At 36.9% G+C, this 13,333-nt stretch overlaps 1 protein-coding gene across 2 annotated transcripts in view; it reads left to right on the forward strand.

Annotated features, from left to right (window-relative positions):
* PHIP (pleckstrin homology domain interacting protein) overlaps positions 1 to 13,333 on the forward strand; it is a 107,276-nt gene that overhangs the window by 40,480 nt on the left and 53,463 nt on the right. For both annotated transcript variants that reach the window (XM_032183997.1, XM_032183998.1), the window contains exons 11-15: positions 176 to 276; positions 374 to 414; positions 1,533 to 1,631; positions 3,695 to 3,848; positions 4,744 to 4,878. In XM_032183997.1, coding sequence (XP_032039888.1) covers positions 176 to 276; positions 374 to 414; positions 1,533 to 1,631; positions 3,695 to 3,848; positions 4,744 to 4,878 — 530 coding nt within the window. The remainder of the gene's footprint in view (positions 1 to 175; positions 277 to 373; positions 415 to 1,532; positions 1,632 to 3,694; positions 3,849 to 4,743; positions 4,879 to 13,333) is intronic.

The raw sequence follows: 13,333 nt of genomic DNA on the forward strand, positions 1-13,333 counted from the left end.
TCTCAACCTTGTTGTTTTTACTTAAAGGTCAGTTACAAACACGAATGAAATGAGATACAGCTGTAAATTTAAAGGAATAACTTTTAAATATTTAATGTTACAGATATTTGAAAGTACTGTAATAACATTAGATTGCCCGTTTTTCTGACGACTTATCTGTGTTTGCTTTTCTCAGGTGGAATGTTTTTGGCCACTGGAAGTACAGATCACATCATTAGGGTTTATTTCTTTGGATCAGGTCAGCCAGAGAAGATATCAGAGTTGGAGTTTCATACTGTAAATACTTTATTAAATTACACATGTATTTGATTAAAAGGAAGATTTGGATAATTTAGAATTGCTTTTGATTTTTTTATTTTTATTTTTTATATAGGACAAAGTTGACAGCATTCAGTTCTCTAATAGTAGTAGCAGGTAAGCAAACAATTTATTTCTTCATACCTTTTTTTTTTTTTTGACCTTGTGGAGATTTGTAAATATCAGTTTCTAAAAAATTGCTTTCTGTTTTGAGGTTCATGCAGTAGTTATCTATAATCATTGTATTCTCACTAGTTGTTTTTACTCCCTCTTCAGTTTTACCATTGTCTTCAATGCAATGAATGATTAAAATATTCTGAATTTGCCAAAGTTAAGGAGTATAGTAATACTTTAACATTTTTATTAAATGTGTATATGTATTCATAAGTAAAATAACTATACGTTTAGATATGTTTAAATGTTTAAACCTCTTCTCAGTTAAGTGACTGCTGGATAAAGAGAAACCTGTTAAACAAAACACAGTTACATTTTGTTTGGCTTTTTTAATACTCTACTGAAGTTCTAGATGTTGGATGTGAAGGATGCTAAAGAAAACAGTTCTATTTATTATGAAATTTCTGACATTTCATTTAAATGATGTTCTAGCATACACTTTTATTGCAATACAGTTAGTTGCAAACCAGGCTTAATTGTGTTCCGTCCACCTCTTTCTCCTCCTTCTGACCCTGTACTCCAAAAAAAAGGGGGAAGAAAAAGTTGAGGGAGAAGCTCAAGCTTGTTTGCAACTATTCAGAGACCCTCGCTACACAGCTAATGAGGAATAGATTTCGTTTGTTTTAAATCAAGTCTCTACTTCAGCTTGCAGCTCTCCTTGCACTTCAGCAATTTTTAGGTCTTAAATCCCATTAGTAGCTTTACGTGGAGTGATAGGGGCAGGCTGTTAGTTAGAATGCTCGTTGGGCTGCTGTGTCCCCATGGCAGAGCACTGTGATAACTAAGCCAGGTGCACCATGGATCAAAATACAGCTAGTTTGGAAGGGGCTCATATTAGAGAAGCAGATTTCACTTTTTGCAAACCCTTACATTTTTACTGGTACACAAAGTGTTTTTTCACCTCAGGCCAGTAGTACAGCATTCTGACATTGTTTGCACTCCTTATACGTCAACTTAATTTTTAGAATTCTGAATTCTCTAGTTTCTATCCCTTTTTACAAGGGTCTTTTCTGTACAGACCTGCCGTTGATCTCAGTGTAACTCTTTTTCCCTTTTGTTAGATTTGTGAGTGGAAGCCGTGATGGAACAGCACGAATCTGGCAATTTAAACGAAGGGAGTGGAAAAGCATTTTGTTGGATATGGCTACTCGCCCAGCAGGGTAAGTAATATAGAATATTCTGCTATCAGATAGATACTTGAAGTCCATTGATATTGTTTGCTGGCTGACTTTTTAAAGAAAAAAGCACAAATGATTATGGATTAAATCTACAATATGCTTGTCTAGCTCTTGAAGTCCAATGAAAGCAAATATTTGACTATATATTCAGCTGTGGAAACTAGTTTGTCCAGACAGTAGCTCCACTAGTTCTTTGGTTTGAGTAAAGGAGTAAAAGATATACGAACCACGTTAAAGGTCAAATTTATGCTTTTTATGTAGGTGTTAGTTTCTGGATCAGGAAAACCAGATTAGATCTTTTACTGAGATTTCTTGCATTCTGGTAATATTTAAAAGTTATTGTGAAATCTGTGTACCCAGAGAAGGAGTTTTGGGCTCTTTTATACCACATGCCAGAGCAAATAAGTCACTTGCTATGTAATGGGTTCTCAATAATCTGAGAATTCGCAAGGCTTTGTGTAGGTATAGAAAACTTATGTACACCAGACCAAATAATGAAAAAGGCTTGAAGATGGAGAAAAACTTAGTAGGGATTGTGGTTTAGACCTTCTTATTTTGGCATGGAGGAAATGTTTCCAACAGATGGTCATTAGAAAGTTTTATAATGGTTTAATGAGTACACCTTTTCCCTTCACTGATCATGTTGACTAGTTTAAAGAAGGATATTTAATACAAAAAAAAAAAAAAAAGACATAAGGAGTAAGCCTATGGAAAGACATCTGACAGATCAAGGAGAGGCATGGAAGAGAGGACTAAATAAGCTATATAGTTTAGTTGGAAGTTTGGATCAGAATGTATCTTGTTCTAAGCAAGTGCAACAAAACATGAATATAAAGCTGTTGGATGACAATCTATAATGCATTGGCACCCTGAAAACAAAGACTGAGCTACTTTTTCTTGAAACTGTGGCCTGTAAAAAATCATCATTTTAACTGATCCTGGAGAAAAAGCAATGGCTTGTTTTTAAACTGTTGTCACAAATGATAAACTTATTTGAGAAACTGAACTGCTTGTTTCAGTTAAGCACCTGTACCTGAATTCTGTTTATTCCCTTTCAATTGCTGTGTAAAGGAAAGTTCCAAATTTGATCTTTTCTTCATAAGTACTATTTATCAAAGAAAATGAAATTGTTGCACTTAGAGAAAAGAAAGAATTCAAGATTTCTTTTCTGATAGCAGAAAAGAAAGAGAAAAAAGAAAGGATTCAGCCTCCTCTAGACCACTGCAATGGTCTAGAAAGTAATCTGTCTACAACTACATCTTATACTTTTGAGCTGTACAGTGCATATAGATATATAACATATTACAGTGCATACATATGGAAGATCCTATATTTTTGTCCACTTTGTTGGTGATACTATGTTATTGTTAGACTTAGTTGATGTTTTTACAGAAGAATAGAAGAGAATTCAAGGGCAATATATTTTTAAAACACATGGCCAAAAAAAGTAATTTTGGGGGTATTCCAATAGATTGTATTACAGGTAGCTAGTGTTTCATTTTTATAGGGATAAAAATAAAATACAAGCAAGATTAAGCATAATTATTACTGATAGTAAAATGGTGTAAGGGTAATGATACAGTACTGAATATGGCCTGAGAATTTTAATTAATGTAAAAGTATGAGAATACTTATTTCTGTACTTATAACTGCTTAATACAGGTATTCTACAGGCCAAATTACTGTTCGCTGATTGATGAAGCTGGATTTCTGTTCTTCACTTAACACAACAGATACTACGGATTTTAATCTTAATTGGGTTAGATTATGTATCAGAGAGCATTTTCTTGGAAAAAATAGATCAACATAGTCTTTGAAATATTGAGAGGACTCTATAGTCATTGTTTAAGAATCTGTAGTGCTTTTCTGATTGTATATGTTAAAAAATTGGAAAACGTCTTTCATTTCTCCAGGTTCTTGAAGAAATAATGCTGTTTATTGTAATAATAAAGTAAAATACAGAAGTAGTATCAGTTGTTATGGACATAAGAATGTTTTTAGCAAGCTAGAATTGCTTTGAAGCTCTTTTTGCTCTTTTATTTTAGACAAAATCCACAAGGAGTTGAAGACAAAATCACAAAACTGAAAGTGACCATGGTGGCATGGGACCGCCATGACAACTCTGTTATAACTGCAGTCAATAACATGACACTGAAAGTCTGGAATTCTTTCACTGGCCAACTCATTCATATTCTCATGGTAAGGTGCTCCACCTTCATTTATCAATCTGGAATGCAGAATTTATATATATGTCATCAAAATTCTTCCTTAAACATTTTTTCTACCTGAAAGCCACCTTAATTAATGTATTTAGATAATTGAAATGTAATTGAGGTATTTCTCAGCTGCTTTCTAGAAAATAAAGCTTTGAAGTGCAAATCACCATTATTGTTTGAGATGTCTGAAACTAATTTTGGACTTTTTTTCTTTCCTAAAATGCTATCTTGGAAGGAGAGAAGGAAACAGTTGTTACTTTTGACTTTTTTAGCGTGACAAATGTTTGAAATACAGTTAATGGATAAAGTTGCCCTGTTTAAACACAGAGCCTTGTTACTGCAACCTCATCATTTTATGGGTACTGAAAAGCAGTCTTTTAGAGAGAATGAATCAAACATTAGTTTTTACTAATGTCTGATACTTTTTTTTTTTTAGTTGTAAAAATAGTTAGGTGTAGGTACCTAGGAATGGAAATATTTCAAGTAAAGCTTAAAATTAGTGTTAATTCTGGAGATGCAGTTCTCTTAGTTGTACTTAATTATTTCATGGCTCTAAATTAAATTTTTAACTGCTAACATGCCTAAACAAATAGAAATCTGCCCAGCATTAAGATCAAAAACATCAAATGAAATGATGAAAGTTGTGGGACAAACTTGTTACAAAGTTGTCATACTTGACATACTTATTATGAAGCTAAAATTGCAACTGGATAGAGAAGAGTATAATGCAGATTGAAAAAAATATATAGTCTAAGTAGTTGTTATGTGCTGGACACTTTCACACGTGAACATTGCAGTTGTCAGTGTTATCATTTTGAATTCCTGCCTAAGTATTTGAGATAATTCGCTTGTTCTTCTTTCTGTATCCTTAATTTCAGGGCCATGAAGATGAAGTGTTTGTACTTGAACCTCATCCGTTTGATCCAAGAGTTCTCTTCTCTGCTGGACATGATGGAAATGTCATAGTTTGGGATTTGGCAAGAGGGGTCAAAATCCGGTCTTACTTCAACATGGTAATTATTGTGCTTTATGCAGATACGCCAAGGCAACCTTTCTAAACTTTTTGCTTTTAGTACTTTCTAATGTAGGCCATCTTGAAGCATGCATTTGTAATATAGGGCGAGGTCCTGCATCCAGTGAAGTCAAGAGAAATTCCTATTCAGTTTAATGGGGCAAATATCAAATCTGTTAAATGTAAAAAGTTGCTTCTTTGGCTGTATTTCATAGTCATCTTTCTATATGCTTCATCCATGTGAAGTTGGAGTGCTAGGTTACATTGTCAGAGATCATGAATAAGAGACAAGGTGACAGAGACCCTCCTTTAGTGCTCTGTTTCCTGCCTGGGAAACCAAGATGAAAACCAGTTTATTTTTTGCATTACTAATTCTTAATCTGGCTAAAGCTCTTCAGGAGTCACCTGATCTCATACAATGTTGTTGTATGCTGCCTTGGCCCTGACTGAATACTGTCAGCCTTTCTGTGTAGAGTTCCTCCTCCACATGCAGGTTTCAAATTTGGTCTGTTCTGCACTAAACTAGTTCTTCTGGAAGATGGATGAGACAGGTATTTCTTTTTGTTTCTTGATATTTAGTAGGTCTTTGTACGTATCTTTTAATTCAAAAAGGTAATTATGTGTTTGCAATTCAGACTTTGCCTACTGGAGAAAATTTCAAAAGTCTTTGTAGAATATGGAGGATCATTGAGAATGCTAAGAGTAGGCAAATGAGCTTCATGCAGCTCTCAGCTGTAGTGGAATAGTGGTCTTGGAAACTAGAATAAAGAAGATATCTAAAGAAGACACCTGCCATAGATACACTGACAAAATACAATTAAAAACAAACAAACAGACAGCACAAGCCAGGAGGGTCACTCTGAGCCCAGAGAAATTTTTGACAAGTTCACTATACTGGACAGTTCATAAGGAAGAAATTTTGCTAAGCTTTATGGGAAAGAGAGCGGCCTAGACTCCTACAGCAATGACCTGGATTCAGTATTGTTCCTTCTGCATTGTTTTCTGTAACTGAACTTATGAAGGATCCCAGTCAATATGTTTGGAGTTATGAGTATAGATCTTTGTTTCCTCAGTGCTATTCCTTGTTATTCCTTGGTATGAGGACATACACCAGCTGAGGTGTATGTCCTCAATGCACAGTTACGTTGCCCTTCCACTACTGCTTGTAGTGGATGTGTGATAGTTTTTGTGGAGTTTAAAGTCAGAGGAGGCTGAGTCCATCTGCTGCTTGTAAGACAAGTCCAGTCAAGAGATGTCAGAATCTAAATTACAGGTGCCTGAGACTTTAGGCAACACCCTGAAAAATAGAAGTACTTGTTTCAAGGGTGCTAAGAGGCACAAACACCAAAAAAGAGTAAAAATTACATTTGAAGATCTTGGGAATTGTAGAGAAATGTGTAGATAATCAGAAGCTCCCAGCAGCTGATAGTGTGTGCTTCATGCTAGAAATGAATGTGAGAAGTCTGCCTGCTGAGCAAGGTGAGGGGAGTTGTAAATCTGGCAATCAGTTTGACTGAAACAAATGAATAAGATCTATGAGCCAGATATCCAGGAGAGGCATCTCTCTACAGTGTCTGCATATTTCACCAGTCTTCTGTGGCTGATGCTTCAAAAGACATAGATGGAAATTGGAGGGTTTTTAGACAATTGTGGGGAAGATGCTTCTGGAGCATGAGGCTCCGTATTGCACAGTTAGCTCTGCAGAGCTGCAGGTGTTAAGAGTTCTGGTTTACTAAGGGAGTGCATGAATAAGCAGAGCTTCCAGTCTTTTCCCAATGTCCTAACTGGCATATCAACTGGAAATGTCATTAGATTAGCCACTATTAAATTATTTTGATAACTGCTGCAACTTTCATTGACTTGTTCAGTTTGTCATCTCATACTCCTGAAAAATAGGGTATTCAGGGGATGGGAAAGTTTTCACAGATTGGGTTTTGTTGGATCAGATGGGGAACATCATCTGGAAGAACCAAACCAGGTAGTTGAATGACAGGAGAGACCTGATGTAGCATTCAAAAACCTCTCATCATTGCCCAACAAAACAGTGTCTGTAGTACAGAACTAGTACTGAACAATTTTGTTGTAACAAAAGTTCTGTGCAGACCTTGGAAGTGTTGATTGAATTAGAAAAAAGAGGATTGTTAACTTAGTGATAATTAGTCCAGTAAGGTATTCCCATCCTAGGTGGAGAGCTGTTGCATCTAAAGCACTGTGGCAAATCCCTAAAGTAGAGTTGGGTATTTTTACGTTCTCCCAAGTTTGAATTCTTCACTGTCAGCATCAAAATCAAAATCTGAGTGATGCGAATGCTGTCGCACTTAAAACTCAACTCATCAGTTGAGTTACAGAGACTTAATTCCTTTTATCTGGTCAATGAATGTGAAATTGCAAAGCCTCAGTAGCCAAAAGCATTTCTTGTTCTGTATTGAACTTAGATGAGGGAATCGAAGTTTTTATGCCTTGATGTGTTACAGGTAGGTGCCACTAGGAGACTGAGTGGTAGTGGTCCTGCAGAACGTTCTCTCTGAGGGTTTTGTTTTTTTGTTTTTATTTGTTTTTGACTTAAGATTTGCTGTTAAATAAGTTAGCACAGTCATGGTTGAACTTGAAACACCTTTGGTCTCTTTGCCAGATTTTGGTCTTTATAATTAATAGTAAACTCAGTCTCATAAGTGACTGACACGTGGGTTTACTCAGTAAGTATGTATATAATTTCAATGTTCGACATTTTCACATGTAGTTTTCACTGTGGCGATAGAATTTATATAGGTCTTTCTTTTATAACTTGGTGTCATAGTTCATGGGCATTCAGGTCTGGCTTAACTTAGCAACTTGAGTCAGCTAGACTGAAGAAAAATGTTCCCTACCCAAAGAGTGAAAGTAGTCATAGAGATATTAAAATCAAGAGGTCTATAAAGCTTTTCAGACAGTTTTTGACACGTAGCAAATAAGTTCTGGGAGGGCTGTAAATGGCATGTGCAAATACAGGTGTTTATTGTTATTTGTAGCCTGTATAATATACTTGCTGTTTTTGACTTAATACAGCTGCTAATGTAAGATGTGTTTTTGTCACTCATTTCTCCAAGGAACTGCTGAGGTTGTGGTTTTGATGTTGTACTACCAGGGCAACTTCACTGGTTGTAGTTCCCATGTAGAGGGAAGCATTGAGCAGACTTACTAAGAAACCCAGGATAATAAAGTTGGGATAATAATGGTTTCTACAGCCAACTTTTAGAGCTTACATGTTTCACAGCACCAGTGGTTTTGTTCCAGAAGGACAAGACAGGCCTAGTAAATGTTTACGCTGTAGCTCGTTACCCAGGGCCTAGATTCACTGAAGGACTTGACTGTTTTAGCACCTCAGCTCCTGAGGAGTGAGGTTCTTAATCCCCACAGCTGAATGCAATATTCCTCCACATCTTTGCTTCCCTGAGCTGTGTGGTAGATTTGGATGTCTTAGCGGACAATGGAGGAAAAATATACCAGGTGGTGAGCTGTCTAGCAAGAGCTACTTGGTGGTAGAGTGTGTAGAGAGGTATTTGAAATGCCACTTTGTATTCAAAGCCGCAGTGTGGCGTCTGGATCCCTGGTGTGGTAAGGCACCTTCCCAAGAGCAGAGGAAATGCCTTGCTCTCCTGAAATGAGGGCACAGGAAGAATGGTGGCAGTTGTACTTGGCTTTTTTTAGTTAAGCAGTTCAGCTGGGAAATAAAAGACTTAAATTCTGTTGTCTGCTCAGGTGGCAAGGTACGGTTCAACACCTGCCGCTTACCCAGCGGGTGCCTCAGCGATGTATTTCTACACTGGACTATTTCCCTGACTGACTTCTGAAGTTGTGCTGCAGCGGAGAGGCATGAATCTTCAATCTGCAGCGTGTCAGTTCAGGCACTGCTGCTAAGCTTGTGTTCCTGCATCTAGAAATCCTGTTCTAGGTAAATGGAAGCCTTTGGATTCAAGCTTTGAACAAGCTTGAATTTGCAGGATTAGTGCTCTGTTAGGCCATAGGTAAAAGCTGTTCAGCACTCAGTTGTCATAATACCTGTTGTCTTGCAGGTGTTCTCGCTAAGTTAAATTGGACTTAATACTATTGGTTTATTAGGAATGCCAGGGTTGTCACTCAGATGGTGTATGCTGCAGCTTGGCCTCACGCTCGTGATTCCTGTAGGCCTTAAGATGAAGTTTCTCAGTTCTGAGAATGTTTGAGGGGAGGAGAAAACTACACAGAGACTTGAGACTCTTCCAGGTCAGAAAGGAGGTGCCTAATTACACTAAGCAGATGCAAAAGTTTTGGGGTTGGTAATTGATTTTTTGTGGGTGTTGCAATTGAGTGTAATTGATGGTGTTCTTTGAGTCTGACCCCAAATAGCTTTATGGTGTTACAGTACTGCCCTGGATTTTTCTTTGACTTCTGTGGTCTCCCTTATGGACTTGCCTTTAAGGAAAAGTGACAAGGCCAAGCAAGATCTGCTGGTTCAAACTTGCAGCAGGCATTCTGTATGGAGCCGTAGAGAGTAGGTTTCTCCCGCAGTAACACTAATGTTCTTGTCCCATGAACAGGCTGCCCTGCAGAAGTATGTTTTTGAAAAAATCTTTCCTGAAAGTTTTCAGGATATGTATTGAAAGGCCTGTAATTGTTGTGTTTTTATGTTTATTTTTTATAATTTGGTTTACAGCATAGCTTAATGAACAGTTGTAGGAACATATGGTGACTGCCGTTACTTGCAAGTATGCTGCTGAAAGTATGGTGACTGTAGTGCAGTATCAGGAATGAGAGACTGGGGAAGGACAGGGATTTTTATAATCCTTGCTACTGTAGAGCATATGATTTTTTTTGTAGTGCATCTTCAAATGTAATTGCTTTGCTTGAATCTGATACCAGATTAAATCAGATATGGTAAGCAGGTCCTGCAATTATTGTAAGCTCATATATTAGTTGATAAAGTCTTGCTGACTAACCTTTATGGTGTTGTTTGTTTTGTTTTTTTAAACGCACATTGTATAAAGTAGAAATAAATCAAGTAGGAATACAGATGCCCATAAATAAAAAAATGGTTCAGCTGATAGAGAGACTTCCAAAATAAATCCAAACAAAACCAACCAGCCCAAAGATCTTACAGTGACTAGGTGTTGCTTTTCTGTCTTGCTGGATTGGCTGCCATAGCAAGTTAATCTTTGAAAAGTAAGGCTTTGCTAAAGCCATTAGTAGGCTTCCTTACATCTCACATTATTTGTATGCATCAGAGCCTCCTGAATACCTGTCAAGGTCAGTCTTCTGCTTGGAATGCTTCAAGTTTTCCTCCTAATGCTTGTGAAGACTTCATATGGGCCAATTCTTGTTGTTACCTTAGCTTTAAGCCAGTCTTTCTGAGCACTGCTGTGGATTACAGTGCTTTTCGCAACACGTTCTGGGTGGATAGTGTTTCTGGAAGCCTCTTTGAATTCAGTGCAAAGGTGGCCTTAGTCCTTTCATCATATTCTGAAGAATGCTTTGAAATACTGATACAGAAAGAATGTTTTTACAGTCTTGTATTAAATTGACAGATGCGAATACTTCAAAATCCTCCTACCTTTGTGGCTTTATCCAACTTGTTGAAAGGCTAAGCCACCTTAGCCTTTGACACTTAAAGGTCACACTATGTCCAGCTGTCACAAATTTGCTGATGTGTCTTTTTTTCTAAATGCAAAAGCGCATTTCATCAGAGCACACAGAATGCCAGGAGCATTCAGAAATACACTACAACCTGAGCTCTGTAAACTAGTGATTTGAAGCAACCTTCTGATTCTTTTTGAGGAGGAAGAGGAAAAAATCCTCACTGAACTGGTTCTCCATCTCCTGCACCTTTAGTTGCTATTTCAGAAGAGGCTGGCTGTCACATTTGTAAACGAAAAACCTTAATCTCTCAAGAAACATGATTGTTCCCTGTGTCACTGAGTAAATGTTGCTTCCCCTGGAAACCAGATTGGTACTTAAAGAGTGGATGATTTGTTACAGCACTGTCTGCTATTGCTTGAATGGGTGTTAGTCAGTCTTAGGCCCTCCATCCTGCTTGATGGAAACCAGCAGAAATAACTTCAAAATCGTCTGGAGGCTGACCTGCCTCTTGCATCAGTGCCGGAGAAAGTATAGGGTATGCTTGCAGTTCTTTACCACTTTTGAAAAACTCTGGTCCTAAGCATAGAACATGCTTTTTCATTGAGACCTAGACTGACAACAAGATATTTGATAGCTGTAGTTGCTGTAAGGGAGGATGAGGCTCCTTAGGTGTTCATCTGTTCTGGGGAAAAATAAGTTGTCATTTTCAGCTTCTGTACCAGAATTTTAGCTGCTTGCATTCCTTCTAGGTACTTTTCTGTAGGAAGTTCATGATGAATAATCCCAAACTTTCATGTAAAACGTTACTTGTATTTTATGCAAACAATGATTGTATCCAGAACTAGGAATTTTATCACTTGCATGTGTTCTTTTCAGTATGCTTATTAATTAGCAACAGATTATGAAACTTAGACGTTAAATATAAACACATTTTTTAAACAAAGTAAGGACTTAGACTTTCGTGTTTACTTTACAAAGTGTTAAAAAGCTTATTCAAAGGTCTGGCTAGTGTGGTGAGTGTGGTTTCTTCCATCTGTGTTAAAAGCAATGCATTAGAACAAGTACAGTGTTAGGCTGAATTGAAAAGTGTCAATTTGCTAACAAGTTTAAGTTTTTGCAGCTGCAGTTACAATGCCAATTTAGTAGTATGTGATTTTTGTCTTACTCATCCAAAATGTCAGCCCAGAAGTAATTTGCTTGAGATTTTAGGCCAAAGTCTGGATTTAACTGCATAAACATAAAAGTTTTATTTCCTCTACTGTTCTTATTTTTTAATTGACAGCTAAAAGAAAAATGGGGACAAAGCTTTCATCCTTGGGGTTCAGAGATTAAAGGACATACTACTGGAACCTTACGTAAATAGTTGAGAACCCTTTCAGGAAAATAAATTACTCTGACTTTGCAATATAGTGCCACATCAAAGCTTAAATATAAACTTTCCCCTTAACAGGTACGTTAGTGAGGAACAGCAACTTGTTCCCCACATAGAGGTTCCCGGTATAGAAAAAAGTTACGAACTACTTAGATGCACACCGTTGCTGAACATACATTGCATACAAGCATTAAAGTGCTTCTGTCACTGGAGCTAAAGAACTTATAGGTTGATCTTATGCTTATATACTTGGTTGGAGGTTTGGAAGTTATTGCAGAAGTTGATTATTCCCATCCCTCCCCACATCCCACCAAAAAAATGGGGAATGGGGGCTTGTAGTGGTGTAAAACCACTAATGAAACTGTGAACTTTGTAACTATTGATTTATGTGGGTTATGACTTCTTTCACAAAGCATTGAGTATTTTACAGTATCTTACCAAGCTGACCAGAAGCTTGGTCTGCCTTTCCTAGCCAGTTTTGATGGGACAGTATCTGTTCTCTGAAACTGATCAATAATAATAATACATGTAATAAAAAAAAAAAAATGCAGATCTGTATCTCTGAGAAAGCTGGACAAGTTTTTTTTAGCCTGACAAAAACCGGTTCCTTAGCATGACCAACTTACACATTTTTCACTACAAATTAAAGTGGAAATACTCTGGAAAGGGAGAAAATGCAAATGCATTTTTATATATTCTTCAGCCAAATGTACATAATGCCTTTCTCAGCATTTGTTTTTGAGAAAAGGACTATATATTGTTACTTTGAAACTAATAATCGGTTAAATTTAATTTTTAATGTCTTTATACTGACATCAGGTACACAAAGCTAAGATGTTACAGAACTGAAACTTTATATGCATTTTTGGAAAGCTGTATTGATTATGTCTGGGTGTTGCTGAAGTAGGAGTTGTGAAGAACAAAAGTTTTGCTTCAGTAGATGTGCCTGCAGTTAAGAATTCAAGAATCCAGCAACTTTTCACATTTAGAAGGTTAGAGAATAACTAAATTCCTAATAGCACTGGAAAAGTTAATTGTGTTGGAAAGGTCTTGTGAAGACACTGGACTGCTCCTTGATACTTTATTTGCTTATTGCTTTACTGCAATAGCTCCAGTTAGAATTTGTTTGTGAATATTTACAAACTTATTTCTAGGTCCCTTGGTTTCCTGACCAGTCTTAAAGTTTAGATACAAGCCTTTATTTTATAGACAGTAAACAAAAAATGTTTCTCTCTTTAGACCTCAGTTTTCTTTCTCAAGTTGCTTCTTCCTCGAGAAGCCTTGGGCTGAGGAAACTAAAAATTGTATTTGACATGCTTGCTTTGAAAGTGTTCTTGGAAATTACTTAATTTCATTTGATTGCCTTTAAAAACATTTGGGGAAGTAGAATCAGCAAGCAGATGTTAATCTGCCTTGTAAAGCCCCCCTCTTTTGGTTAAATGATGATAATAACGGCGTAGCTTTAAAGTGCTGCTGTTATTTCAGATGGCAT

Source organism: Aythya fuligula, chromosome 3 (genome assembly GCF_009819795.1).
Source record: "Aythya fuligula isolate bAytFul2 chromosome 3, bAytFul2.pri, whole genome shotgun sequence".
Taxonomy (NCBI): domain Eukaryota; kingdom Metazoa; phylum Chordata; class Aves; order Anseriformes; family Anatidae; genus Aythya; species Aythya fuligula.